Raw genomic sequence first — 14,843 nt, forward strand, 5'->3', positions numbered from 1 at the left:
TAGAGGCAGTGGGTCTGGAGCCAGGCGAAAGGCAGGGCAAGGAGGCCCGGGGCTGTGGTCGCTCCGCTCCACTCCGGTGCCCTGCTCACCTGCTCAGCAGTTGTCCTGTACACACAGCGGTTGCCCAGGCCTTTTCCTCCACACARTCCCGAGCAGGGCTACCATGTCTCTTCTTTTCCCTCCAACAGACAACACAACTGCAACGACAAACACTTCCTCACCTACAGCATCACCAATTCCTGGTAAGGAGAAACACGCCTGTAGGCTCCTACTGATAATCAGCGTTTAAGGCTTCCTAGTCTTTACATGCTGAAATGCAGGGACTACTCCTCCTTTCTTTCTTCCCTTTATTTCTGTCACCTTGGAGTCACGGAACCCCTGGTTAAGTCTATATCTCTTGTCCCCCGTCCTCTCTTTCCCCTCTTCCTCCTTGCCTTGGGGAATATTTTGGGCAAGATTTCACCAGCCTGCTCCCTTCCGGGTTGTAGTCTTTTTCTCTGGTACTCTAATTAGCCTTTTGTAGGGCTTCTGGAAAGCCAATATCTGGACACAAGTCTGCTAGCCCATTGGACTCCCTTAATTATTTTCTAAGATAATTTTAAAGAATGGCTGTCTCTTAYCTTAGCATGTTAAGATTGTGTTACCTTTTTTCAGGAACTGTCCTTTTTACATTATCTCTTACTGTTTTTCTTCATCAATTAAGAAAAACATATTCAGAAAGTCTATTCTGGGACTGGACATKCTGAATATTCCTTGTGCAGATATGTTCTAACTCTAGGAGAATTGTTTCAGCATAGTTTATGTATTTTACAGTGGATTGGGGAATTTTCTCTAATAGATACATGCAGTGTACAATTTCAAAACATGTAAYAGAGAACTCCAATATTTTCTGAATTTTTTGCTCTCTCCTGCTTATTTTGATAAATAGCTGTCTTAAAAACCTGTTCTATTTTGGATGAAAAAGAGTTAGTATGTTTTTTCTCATTGCACAAAGGATCTCTTCCCCACCTGTGAGAACATATCTGGAGAGTTAAATGAAAGAAACTGGGCAGGGTGAATGCCAAATTTTGTGTGTTGGAAAGAGAGCTATAATTACCATCCCATTTTTAAGATATAAAAATATAAGTTATAATTGCTTATAAACTAATTAAATTACTTATATATCTTACATAAATACTTAAAATTACTTATAAATACTTATGTAACTTAAAATTACTTAGAAAAAAAGTATAGCAACAACCATTTAAAGCAAAGAGTATATCCTATAGAAATTAAATCTATTTACAAAATGATTGTGATTATTCTAGTATCCTGCTGCTCCCCACATCTTTTTTTTCCCCCCCCCTCCCTTTGGATTTGCTAGCACATCTTTCTAATTTTTCTCTTGCTTATTGCTGTGCATCTTTCCAGGCTAGCTGCCTCGCAAAATCTTATTTCTGGGGAAAAGGTTTATCAGAAATTTTTCCTTTAGCACTACTAATATTTCAAGTGTTTAAATATGTTGGAGGAGAAGTGAAGTTCTTTTAGTTCAAGGCAGAGGCATAAACTGCAGGATGCTGTGGATGCACTGAAGATGCTCTGAGGGCAGAAATAAGAACCTCATCCTGTCCTTGGGGTAGCAATGACCAGCTTGACTTTTGGGGAGAGAGAGAGAGAGAGAGAGAGAGATGTGAGGTGCCTGCAGAGCCTTCTGACAGAGAAAATTTGCAGGGAGAGGGCAAATCAAGGGGAGAGGATGGCTGCAAGAGAAGAGATACCACAGACAGGCATGCAGCATAAGTCATACTGAGCAGCAGGTTGCWGGGAATAAGGGCAAGGCACTGTCTGGAGGATGGAGCAAGGCAGAAGCAGGTTTGAGAAGGAAGGTTTACACCACCGCCTCAGCATAGCCCATGGCGCTAAGCAGGGCTGCCATTTTAAGTCATTTTCCCTTTTCCACGAAGGAGCATGATCTCAGCTTCAGCAACAACTCCAGCAAGTAAGTGGAAGGCACCAGTCGGCTCAAATCTGCACAGCGCAATGCTATGCTGCTATAGAAACATGGCTGTAGCTGCCAGTTAATAGTCATATTATGGTGACAGCTGTMAGCAAAATTTCTTAGCAGCAGCAGCTGTGCTCTGACACATACTGAGGCACATATACAGTGATAATTAGCTTGGGAGCCTTCATTTTATTAATGTGCCCGCAGTAAAGTCCCCTACCATGACACTATATTATAATAAGGCAGGGACGTAGCAGTGCAGGATTGAAGATGCACGGCCTATTGTAGTTTGCCATTTTCTAACTTTATCTGTCACTGATTTTAGCAACCCTCAATACAAATTTTTTTATTGTTTTGGTTTTAGCTGTACTAAGTAGACTTAGATTGTGAATGGTCAGTATGATAGAAAATTGATTTCAACCTTATTCTGCATCCTCACTGTAATATCTTGCTGGGTTGTGTAGGGAAAACAGTTACTGTAGACATTAAACAAACAAGACATATCAATGCAATGTTTAATTGTATCTATACTCTACAAAATGTATTTGGTAGTTTCCTTTAAAAAAGCTATATGGACTATATAATAGACTACATCTGCTAACTAGAGTAATTTCATATAAATCCTGATGTCAATATCTTTCATCTTTGTATCAGGGGACATCTGTAGTTCAAAACCATGTGGAAATAATGCGGCTAAATGTGTTGCTCTATATCACAATTACACTTGCCTGTGCCCATATGGATTCTACCATAAAAACATGGATTGTCACAAAGGTGAGTTGCAGAAGGGTGATTTCTGTTACTTCACATAACTGCTCAGGAGAGTTTTTCCTCCCATATCCCTTGTTCTCACATTATAACTGAAAACATAACCAGTCTGGGAAAGTGACTGCTGAATAATGCTTGCTCTKCAGCCTGCCACTGCTACAGTGACCTAGATTATTATCTCACAAAACAGTATTGCAGCCAAAGAGGTTAATGTGCTAGAAAAAGAAGGTGTATTCCCTGGAGATTAAAGTATGTGAAAAGGAGAAAGAAATCCTAGTGTAAACCCGACATCAATAGTTATGGTCAAGATTTTACAAAACCCAAACCCTTGTTGACCTCTGAACAACTGGCTTGGTTTTCCCTACTGCCACCCACTCATCACAGTGCTGTTGAAGTGCATTTCTGAGGAACTGCTGAGGGGCAAGTATGCATGGAAATGGGGCCTCTTATTTAAGTGCCAGCAGGCAYGATTCTCAAATTTACTTGTGAGCCTAAAGAAGGAGGTAGACACTGAATTACTTCCTCAGAAATGCTAAACCATGTCAGCTGATTAATGACTGCGGCTGCAGGTTTAGAGTCCTTAATACAAATATCTGTCCCACTAAATGCTGTAACACTGTAGATGAGCAAAGTCATTTGTTAGCTTCAGACCATGCTTACAATTTAGCATTATTCAAGCTGCATAACCAGGCCAGTTTGGTTGGGTCCAGGATCCTGCCTGCTTCCCAGGTGGCAGGCAGGAATGTACATACTATTTGTCCATATGAAAATTAGCAAAGATTGATCTCTGTGCTGTATCTTTTCATCTCTGAAGCCTGGAAAACCCCAAGGTGAAACYCTGCTTCCTTAAATGCTTTCTAATTGCTTAATATCCTTTGTTCTCATTGCAGGATTAATATTCCCAGGGCTCATTACACTGCAGCAGTCTTACAGTTCTAGCATTGAACTGGTAAACTCCACGGAGTACACAGAAGTGTTCCTCAATGTAACAACATTTGTGAGTGGCTTTATTTTTTAAACCTTTCATGTATATTTAATGCTCTCCTGAATGTGATGCAGACAGAGGGGATACATGCTGCCTTTAAAGTGRAGCCTAAGATAGTTTCACTTGAGGAAACTACTTCCTTCAAAGAATGCTTCGCACTAGTTTAAACCTATTCATACAAGAGCTGAATTTTGCCCTCAGATGAATACATGCATGGCTCTTAATGAAATGAAGGGATGTGTCTGAGATCAGGTAATATCTGCATTTGTAGTGTCGCTTGTGTTCTGGGAAGATCTCGCATATATTGCTTCCCATCTTTCACCATTCCCTCCCAGCAACCATGAGGCTGAGCAGTGATCCAGCCCATTTAGTTTCCAATCTCTGCTGTTTGCTGAGGGCTACATAACACTCAGTGGTATGAGTAAAAATAAAAAACATTTTTTTTAGAGAAAGCTATTGTTTCCATACAGCACAAGTGTTTCAGAACAGCTGTGTCTAAATACCTAAATAATAAGCCTCTTCCATAAGCATACTAGTATTAGTATTTTAATGCTATTAATGAAAGGATATTACACACCTTGAGTGTGCTGCGATTATAGATGAGGTTTTGTAATGGATTTCCTGAGAAGCAGGACTAATTGATAAATTTATATTGMCATGCTGAGACCATGGATTTTATGTCATTTTCTGGAAGTGAGGAAGGAGAGATATCTCCCTTGACCAGAGAACTGGTGAGAAAATATTTGCCAAATATTAAGCAAAAGTCATCAAAATAGTTATCAAATTCTTCATGTTATTATAYTACTTTCTATGATTTTTTTKGGGAAAAGTAACCAAAAAATGTCCCCCTCCAGAATGTTTAAAAAATATTTTCCCCATTTTTTTGTCTTACATTGTTTTGTGACATAGCTACAGAAGTAAATGATCTGCAGTACTAACCCACTGGCCTCCTCCTGAGAGGTGAGTCGGTGAGGGAGTACCTCTAGCTCACCAGCTGGTCAACCCTCACGCACTGCGTGACGTTTGTTTGATTCATGTCTCCCCACTCCCCCACTGCTCTCCCGTGTTTCCTGTTTTATACCCCACAGCTCCTCTGCTCCTGCAATGTCTCACACAGCAGATRTGACCAGTCACCTCACTTTATTTGTGCCTGTAGTAGCATGGTCTAGGTCTTTCCCTTAGGATTGAGGTCTCAGTATTTCATGTGATTTCAGTCTATGTTCCTGCCCAACCATAATTCCAAATCATTTATCTTTTATAGTTTACGAATGCTTTCAGAGATGAGACAAGCTTTGGACAGACTGTAATCGTGGGAATTCAGTAAGTTTGCCAGTTGGGTTTTTTGCACAGTGTGTGAAGCTGTTTTGTGTCCTTCCTGCACATCCCATGTTAATCAGTTTCCTGTGGAGTACTCGGCTCAAGGAAGGATATGGGATGAGCTTGGTTCAGTGTGGCTCCTGTTAAATGAGGCTTTTTGGGGATATTTTTAAAGTTTCAGCAATACCACTTAAARGTATTTGTGTGCATATCCCAGCAGCATGGAGTTCAGCTGAGGAGCAAGGCAGCCCCTGCTTTGCTCCCTGTCRTCAGGGAGGTTGCTCTCAGAACCTGATCCAGCTAGCTTGAAGTTAACTTCTACAAGGCAAACAGACCCTTTGACTTCACTGCAGTCATACCCTGAGTTATCATCACCACGCTTCAGGATGGACTCTCCCAGTCAGGCCTGGGAGACACCACAGCCTGGTGTGAGCATGAAGTTGGGGTCTAACAGATGAGGTGCTCCTCAYAGCAGCTGGCCTGAGGCTGGCCCAGTAAAAACCCACCAGTTTCACGCCAACGGCGCACAAGGGAGTGATGTTGTTAGCATCAAACCCAACAACCTTTACCTACCAGCTATCCAYTTACATCTTCATCTACCAGGAAGATGGCCACTAATGGATTCTTGAGCTTGAACTCATTTTCAGGTGTCTTAGTAACTACCTACATTGTGGGATGAAAGAAGTTAGGGGAGAGAGGGAGATTTGGCAGAAATCTTCTGTTGTCTTTGCATCTAGCTTGCTACCATATGGACTATATGAGACTTTAAAATGACATTATCTGTACTTTTCAGACTTTTACAAAATAGCAGGTCAGCGGATACTTCAATGAGCATAACACTGATGAACCTCTTTGCAGAGAACTCAGCTGTAACAAATGAAACAGTTGCTTCAAAAATAAATAAAGCAGCAGAAGATTCAAAGTATATCACTGCATACAGAGGTATGTAATTCCTCAGCGTAGAAGTAAGCAGTTGCTAGGAGCAGAGGTTCCTATCGTCAAAGCTGGTTAGGACATTTCTGTGTGCAGCAAAGCCCTTAAAAGCATAAGCCCTGTTGATTTTAATAATCAGAGGTTCAATCTTAGGCAATTTTGAAAACTCAGCCATTCATTGCTGGGCTTTTTTTTTTTTTTTGTCTTATTAAGGCTTTCTACTTTCTGTGTAGAAAAAAAGATGGAAAATACTTATTCTCAAATAAGTAATGGCATGTTGGTTTTAACCTGCTGCGTGTTAAGTGACCGGGGAAACAGGCCAAAATATATACAGAGATATATTGTGCTTCTGAGAATAAGCCAGTGTTTTACTGGCAAAACTGGATGAAACTTTCTTTAGACTTTGCTTCTTCCATAATTGACCAGGATATTCTTTCTTGTGCTTTATCAAGTATCTGAGATGATAGACTATATCTAGGCATTCTTATGTAGGAAAMCAGAGAAGTGTGTGCTCCAGTGCTTTCTTCGGTCAGCCTGAGGGATGTACACATATAAATGCTTTCCAGAAATGAGGCCTCAGTGATTAGGTACTGAGCTAAGTGACTCATTGGTCTAAGCCAGTAAAGGGTTGTATTACTAAAAAGTGTAATACTTAGAAAATGTTTTGTAAATAAAATAAGGATTTTTTTCTCACTTTTTGTTTAAAATGTTCCTATTTTGTATTTAGCTTTAGAAAAAGACAAGCTAATAATTAAAGAAGTCCGGTTCATGGCTTATATGCTGAGTTTGGCCTCTGAGGTGACTGTATCCACCTCAGCCCATGACATTTTCTGTGTCCTAGTCCTAAATGTGAGGGGGAAACAGAAAAAAAATGACAGCTCACAAAGGACCACAGCAATCACAGCCCTTCGCTGCATGCCATCTGCCACACTTTGTAAACCATTGCCRCGTCTGTGTGGGAAGTGGGTGTTACTGGCTCATGTATCTGTGATGAGCAACCTGCTCAGCAAACAGCATGCTACTGTTTCTCATGCAACAAGCTGCATGCCCATAACCTTTTATTATCTGTGCAGCGCTTGGTGAGATCCGGGTCAGTTGTGCAAAATGCTAATGGGAAAGAGCAAGGAAAAAGAAAGAGGTGCTCAAAATGCCTGAAGTACAGATGTCCAAAAAAGGGCTTAAAAGTTTTTTTTTCAGAATTACTAAATAATTGTTTTATGATTTGCTGACCAAGTGACCTGCTTCCTATGAAAGGATATTATTAGTAATAAGGTTTGCTTCCTGACTGTTTCTCTTTTAAAGCTGCAACCTATTGTGCTGTTTTTCAATGCGATCTCAGAACCACAGTCTGTGAGGAAGCTATGTATCCAGAATGCACGTGCAAAAGTAATTACTCAAAGACAGCTTGGGATGACCGTTCTTGTTCAGGTAAGAACTTCACTACATTACTGCTCCTGGAAGGCTGACATGGTTATGCCCTGTCTCAGTCCCATTTTGGTAAGGGGGTCTCTCAGATGTGCTGAGCTCACGTAACTCTRAAAACCAGGGAATATCTGTCTTATTAAGCAAGCCATAGAAAGACATACTTGCCTTTCACTTTCAACACATCCCTAATTCTATGCCAATAGAATAAATCACTAAAGCCTGTGAAAATTACCACTGAAATTGGTAGGTAAGTATTTAAAYGCATTGTTAAATTCTGGGTAAGAACTGAAACCTAAATGGATAATGAGTGGAACCAACTGAATCCTACAGCCTTCTCTGCTAGGACATATTTTGGAAATAAGCTCCACATGTTACCTGAAGACAGGGGTGGAAGTCTGGGTGCAGCACAACGATCTGTTAAACAAAGCACTGTCCATTGCTGATTCTTCTGGGATTGTTGCGTTACCTGCATTTTGACAAATTTTTGCAGTGTGTATGAGTTATGTGATTTTTAGGTTAGTTTGAAATCTTTTAGAGAGCCCTCTGTTTATATTTTGTAACTATCCTCCACAACCCTGACATGTACCTTACTTTCTTGCTATGAAAACTACAATTCTCACACCATAGAAAAGCCTAAGATATGAGATTTTAAGAAAAATGATAAATACTGCAAACACTCAGGATAAAATCATGAGAACTGATTACAATAAAGGCCAGTGAGATGTGAGATGCARGCCTTCATGGCATCTCACCTGTCTAAATCTGACCCAGTTTCAGATCATTTGCAGTATAAATCATCTGCTGTGGTAACAGACTGCAGGGCATTGGGTTGCCCACTGTAAGAAGCAGCCTAGCTAGATTTCCATTTCAAGCTATGAAACTGAGTCATTTGAACGACTGCTTACTTCTGATTTTGTGCTCTGATAGTTCAGTTTCTGTTCTATGTAGGTGTAACCCTAAAAAGGCCATTTTGTTGCTTTTAAGCACAAAAAAGTCGTGTGTGTTTACAGCACAATGAAAAATAAGTTGAATTGTCCCAGGTTTTATAGCATCATTAGAAAACAGAAATACTCCCAAGATAGTGTTCTCCACTGTTGATTTTTCAGGGTTACCTTCAATTCAGTCTGTATTTTTTCMCTCTGAAAATGCAGATTGCAACAGTGAATGTTCTGTAACCAGCAACAAGTACTGTGCAAAAGAAAGTGGGATTCCAACGTGCAAATGTTTGACCAACTTTGAAATGAAGGACAACAGATGTGTACCGTGAGTACTCAGCTTCTTCCTATGTTATAGGCAAAGACAGGGGAGAAGAACATCTAAAAGAGGGTGAATCTCTAGACGAACAGCCTGAAGCTGTGCCAGAGAGGTGGCTAAGGTGGTCAGCACATGGACAAATTCCCGTGGTGTCACAAGTTATGGCATTTCATCTACTTGACATTAGCTCTTGATGTGCACTAGTAACACCTCAGAGGAAAGTCAAGGTGATCCAAGGTCATCTGTGAGTCARTGAAGAGGATAGACTACCTCACACTTACTTTGTGGGTTGCCCACATGAACATAACCTATTCCCTCAGAGTAACTGATCCATGGCAACTTGGATGCTGAAGCGTCTAGTATCCAACAAACAGTAGAGCAAAAATTGCCTAAAAGCCATGGAAGGTTTCCCACTGATATCCGCCGGGACTCTGTTCCCTGATAAATTTCAGTCCTCTACTATTTCTTGCTGGTTTTCCCTCTGCAGGCATTTCTGTCAGGTCAGGATCAGAACAGAGCAGTGTTTTCTGTTGGTGGAGCTGAGTASGTCACCAGTTGTGCTGTGCTCCCATGGATCAACAGAGGGTCCTTACTCCCCACATCTGTCAATTCAGCTCCTTTTGTTGTTGTTGCTGCTACATGCAGAACAGAACCACTTTTACCATAAAATCAGTATAATGTAAATGTAAGAAACTAGTATGGGAGGAAGATGAAGAGCCGTCAGCCCCTACTGGTCTTCTATTGAGGACRCTGACAAAGACAGCGCTTTTCACCAGTGGGTAGCAATTCCAAGCAGCTCAGAGGTATAGGGCTTAGTTCTTTTGGAGAAATTAGGTGCTTTTAGAGTATTTCAGGCTGAAAACCTGAAACTTTGAGTGCCCAGCTCACCAGTTGTACTGAAAATCTCAGAAACTTCTGCTCCTCCATTGTTTCCCTCTAGCAAAGAAACAAAACAATTTGGTATTAAGAYGGCATCAAAGAAGAAACCCATGGGGAGCTCACCTTGCAGAGAAATTGTTCATAAAGCGTAGAAACATGCTATTGCTTTGTGATCATCTGCTGAATGACATTAAATGTCTGTCTTTTCTTTCCCTTCTTTTTTAACTCTYATGTAGTTGTGCAGTGGGCTACTCTGGAGAGAACTGTAAGAACAGTAAGTACAAGAATTTCTGATGTTTCGTTATTGCACAGAAAAAATCTTGGTAATGTTTATCCTGCTGAGCAGAGCCTGAGATAACAAAAACAACAAGTAGCAGCCTTTAGCAGTGTCACCATCTTATACTGATGACAGGAARATGTTAGAGAAGGATGAGTGATATTCCACTGCTGCCTCGAAGGAAAAATCCTACTCAAATCCCATGTTCAGGCAGACAGTAGCATTTCATCTAATGACCCCTGCATTAAACCCAATAGCTTTTAGTCATACACAAGTTATTTGACAGAAAAGCATTTTGTCCTCATCTGAAGATATCATGCAGTGCTGAACCTGGCACCACCAATGGATTAGTTACTCCTGCCTATTTAACATCAGTAAATTACTCTCATTTGAAATGTTTCTGCTTTAATGCCCAGCCATCGGTTCTTTTTTGTGCTTTACCTTGCAAATACTGCATAATATCTAGTATTATCTTCTGGTGCAGAAATGATGGCACTGATTGTGTCATCTCATAATTGTATTAGTCTGGAGAGACTAATGAGACTGGCCTTCCAAGGTTTTTTCCCCTTTTCTGAGTCAGTTTTACAGCTCTTATCTGCACCTGTTCCACTTTCCACTATTGTACAGATTAGGAAAGGGCATCCACCCCTCCCCCCTTGTGTTTGCATGTGCCTAAACTCAGAACATCCAGTGCAGACAAAGGCAGACTGAAAAATAAGCACTTGTGGTTCTTCACGTCTCACAACTCCTTTGGCTTTATCTAAGCAAAAGGTATAACTTTATGTGGCCCTTCAAATTCTCATGCTGCTTCAGTCTTTAACAGGTGTGTTTAGCAACCCCATGTCTATGAGATCTTAATGATTTTTTCTTCTGTTTTATTTTTTTGTTGTTTCTGTGTTCATTTTTTTGTCTAAAGAGTTTGGAGATTGGCTAATGGTAGTTGTAGTGCAACACAGAGAAGATTGCCAGATGTAAATGTTTTACAGGAAGGATGTTTTTCATCCCATGAAACATGTTTTTCTTGAGAAAGTTTTGGGAATCTTAATGCCCTGTAACTTGTTCTTTAACCATAAAGTTATGCCGTCTTCCCTTTGTGGCATGTCCAGCATAGACCTGGTTTGAAATTTATACACAGGCAAACTCATGCACAAAAAGTGGAAGAAATTAATTTTTGTCTGCCTTGTTCTAGGATGATTTAGCTTTTCCTTGATACTTTGTAGGGGGGAAACGGGGAAGGTTGTGAGGTTTTTTTTCCTGTTTCCATCATCAGAAACATAGAAATAGGTTGAGCAGGTGCAAATTTTAATTTCTTCTCAACTAGCTACTTTTCCTCCTTCATGGATGAGGTTTTCTTCATGCAGCCCAGGAAGAGAGATGAGGTAGCGAAAAGGGAAGAACCACAGAAGGAGGCGTGTGTAGGGAATATCCAGCCGAGGTATTCTGCAATGGCAGGCCCCTGTCCTGCATTGAAACATTTACCTGCTTCTCTGAAAAACTACGTACGTGAAGGGCTTATAGGGTAGGGTAAGGCCTTTGCTGGTTATAAACACTATCCTGGCAGTTTCTTCACAAAGGAAATAAGCATTTTCACTTCCGCCCTTTTCTTTTTTGCCTTTTTTTTTTTTTAATAGCAAGAGGAGAGACAGGCCTTGGTCTTCAATATTTGCCATGAATTTTCAATCACTCTTTCTTTGTTTTTTCCAGATAGTGAACTCAACCTTATAATAGTGGGTACAGTGCTTGGAGCCATTATCTTGAGTTTTGTGATAGCAGCCATTTTCATTTCAGCAAGGTAAGAGTATTTCTGACTTTTGAATAGAAGCGGCATTGCTGCATTTTCCTAGAGAACTAAGCAGAAACTTAGAGAGAGGGGCAGGATTGTAAATGTGCTTGCATGCCTGCTTGGGCACACAAGTTAATTAAGTAATGTTGCCATTAGGATTTGTTTTGACCCATGTGCTCTCCACAGAAGTATTTACTCTCTTGCTGTGAATCAGACCCTGAATGCCACAAGCCAGGCTTTCCAAATACACACCTGACCCCATCGATCCTAATCCTGCCCCTCTCAGCTCATTATAGGTGGCATTTCCAGCCAGGGATCTCTTTGCAGCTCATTATTCCCAGTGTACTGGCTAATTCCCAGTTGCCATTGCACCTCCTCCCTTCTCCGCATACAAGAAAGACAGAACACTCAAGCAGCCCCTCTGCCTTTGCTCTCAGTGCTGCTCAGGCGAAGGCTCCCGCACGGCCTCCCRCAGCGGGCACAGCTCACCAGCAGGCGCACAAGCCAGCGCTGAGCGTGCGGGAGAGGTACGGGCTTGTGGTCAGCACAGGCAGTTCACACACATCATCTGAGTGCCGAGCTCTGGCTGCAGGCAGGAGGGCAACTTGTCTAAACTGGACCTAACGAATGCCTCATTTCCTCCTCTGAAAAGTCAGTTACAGCTGGTGTTGGTCAAGGAAACTCCTTCACTCCAGGAACTAGTTGAAAGAGGTCAAAGTCCCCCCTCTGTCTCTCCTAGCAGCTTAGCCCTATAAGAGATGCCAAGCTTTGCCCTCTGTCACTGATAACAAGGGGTTTTGCAATAGGTATGCTAGAAAATTTTCTGTTGCATATTTCAGAATGGGACTGGGCATTGAAAATTAAGGTGGGAGGGAGCAACTGAATGTGGAAGGCACACTAAAAGGTCTTTTGAAGCCTCCTTTCTTCTTTTGTTTCCTCTGAAGATCCAAACACAAAAAAGATTCAGAGAGGAAGAGTCTGATACCGGCATATTTAAATTCAGAAGACTCTGGCAATACACAGACCAGGATGTTCCCCAGAGTCCAGACTACTTCTGGCTATGCGAACCCAGGATATCAATCAAGCAACCCTTATGAGATGGATCGCTTGAGCAGCAGTAAAGCTTTGGAGAGGGATTACAATGACGAGGTAAGCATTCACAGAGGACTAAGGGAAATGTGTTCCCAAACTGTAGTGTGGTGGGCCAGAGACATTGCTGGATCCTAAACTCCACTCCGGTCATCTTCCTTTGATCTATAAGGCCAAAGTGGTATAAAGGCAAACAGACAGCTGTAGCTGCAGCTGAAAAAAATTCCCTAATACAGAGACTGGCAATCATCTCATGAAGATTTTTTTAATGCCCCAGTAGCCACGCTTTAGGCATGGGAGGGAAGTGCGCAGAGCAAAGGTCAAAGCAACAGTTTGGCTGCTCAGAGGTCTGCTGTGCCGTGGGACATTCATCCACACCGACCGAAGACATCCTTTGGCACAGGCACACATGCAAACAGGGGGCCCTGCCGACATCCTGGGCTGTTGAAACCAGTGCTTGTTTTAAACCAGTTTGTAGTGTCAGCAGGCACTGCAGTGGCACCTCCCAGTTGCAGCCTCATGCTAAGATTCACGGTCAATTTAAGCTGCCACAGCTGCCCAAAGAGCTGGTGTCTTCTGCCACTGTCCTTCATGGCTGTGTGGTTCACAGCAAGGGCCTCTGCAGTTGCAGCATTGCATAAGGTGCAAAGCGCCTGGAAAAAGCACAGCTATTGCATTGCTAGAGCACAGGGGAGCCTGTTCGGCAGAGCCATGCCATTGGCTGGAAGGTCCCTTCCGAAACTGCCCATGTTTTATCCTTGTACTCTGCAAGGGGGCTGCGGAAGGAGCAGGGGGCTTGAGAACCGATACACTGTGGCATGAGTGATTCACTGGGTTCTGCATGCATCCAGTAAACAGGACATATGTTGCCCATTCAAAGCTTGTTTTAAAGATATTTTAGCTCCACCTCTGCAGAGCAAGAAACTATTCCTGTTTAGTGAAGAACATCTATTTAATTGCAACACACTTAAGTGTTTTGCAGAGTTGAGGCCTAAACCCCAAATATGAGCAACACAGTAAACATGTTGTTTAAAAAAAAGGTCTTTTAAAAAAGCTGCCAATTAAAAGAGGAAAAGCATATATGTACTTTTGGTATCAATTGCTTAATCAGAATCATAGGGATTTTGACTTTTCTAACTTTCCAAAGACGTCAACTTTTCACTGATGAAAATCTGTCTTTAAAATACATCTGGTTTTCCATTAGGGCTGATGTCACTTGGAGGGAGGGCCACCACGTGCAGGGTGTTACATGCTGAGCTATTCTGAGAATGAGGCATTCTGACCCAGAGCTACTCCTTATTTCTTTTCCTGTCCGGATTCTTTCTAGTATGAAACTACACAGGAGCCTAATGGCTTTAGGATGCAGCGCAGATACTAAGTGACCAGAGCTGTAGAAGGATGGACGACCACTGCAACAACGAATCAGACCAAGGGTTTCACAGCCTCTCACTAATGCAGTTACTTCAGCAGCAGAGACATAACACCAGATTCTCTGGAGATCTTCTAAATGAAGACCACTTCTGGGAGGAGATAATGGTCAATAACTCCCTGAAATAAGTGAAAATAAAAATGAAACAGAGGGTAGGGAGGAGAAGGGGACTTCAAAAAAAAACCCAACGTGCCTAAATGTTAGACTTCCTTCAGGAGGCCTAGTCATTGGCAAGAGAGTGGGTGCAGGCAAGATACCAGGATTTAAATCCTGTTGTTTTTCAGTTCTTCCCAAAGAAGGTCCAGGCAATATATGATGCCAATATATGATGCCCCAGCACTTTGTTTGTACTCCATGTCAGCCACCGGCAACCTGCACAGCTTTGAGCAGTTAGGACATTGCCAAAAACCCCACAAGATCAAAACTAATCTTTATGAGAACCTAACCTCCTTCTCTTTACTGTATCAGTTACCATCTTTTACCCTTGTCAACCCCCCCCAATATTTCATATCTGAAAGCATTCAGTTCAGATCTCTGCTGGCATTTGTTGTCCGAGATAAAGGTTCTGTCTGACCTTATACAAAACCTTCCTTCCCAATACAATGACAAAGAGCAATATCTTCAAACGCTATTGTTCTCCATCTTGCATGACTAGATTGCTTTTACATTCTCAGCTGCTGAGCAAAGCATTATTGTGTTTTTCTTTTACACTCTTTAAGTTTT

The 14,843-nt window shown here is 41.8% G+C and overlaps 1 protein-coding gene across 1 annotated transcript; it reads left to right on the top strand.

Annotated features, from left to right (window-relative positions):
• The first annotated feature begins 163 nt into the window (after positions 1 to 163).
• Positions 164 to 14,154, top strand: MUC13 (mucin 13, cell surface associated). The gene is made up of 11 exons (XM_026082138.1): positions 164 to 242; positions 2,636 to 2,755; positions 3,640 to 3,746; positions 4,996 to 5,054; positions 5,845 to 5,993; positions 7,287 to 7,412; positions 8,561 to 8,672; positions 9,779 to 9,816; positions 11,524 to 11,611; positions 12,547 to 12,751; positions 14,019 to 14,154. Exons 1-11 carry the CDS (start codon positions 164 to 166, stop codon positions 14,067 to 14,069), a joined length of 1,134 nt encoding a protein of 377 aa, XP_025937923.1. The 3' UTR covers positions 14,070 to 14,154.
• The last annotated feature ends 689 nt before the right edge of the window (positions 14,155 to 14,843 follow it).

Source organism: Apteryx rowi, unplaced genomic scaffold, assembly GCF_003343035.1.
Source record: "Apteryx rowi isolate R43461 unplaced genomic scaffold, aptRow1 scaffold_57, whole genome shotgun sequence".
Taxonomy (NCBI): Eukaryota; Metazoa; Chordata; class Aves; order Apterygiformes; family Apterygidae; genus Apteryx; species Apteryx rowi.

What these genes read in the sequence shown, in the direction of transcription:
- MUC13 (XM_026082138.1), top strand. Translation starts at nt 164, where the DNA reads ATGTCTCTTCTTTTCCCTCCAACAGACAACACAACTGCAACGACAAAC. An exon ending in TACAGCATCACCAATTCCTG is followed by an intron (nt 243 to 2,635) that starts GTAAGGAGAAAC and finishes TCTTTGTATCAG; the next exon opens with GGGACATCTGTAGTTCAAAA. An exon ending in GTATATCACTGCATACAGAG is followed by an intron (nt 5,994 to 7,286) that starts GTATGTAATTCC and finishes TCTCTTTTAAAG; the next exon opens with CTGCAACCTATTGTGCTGTT.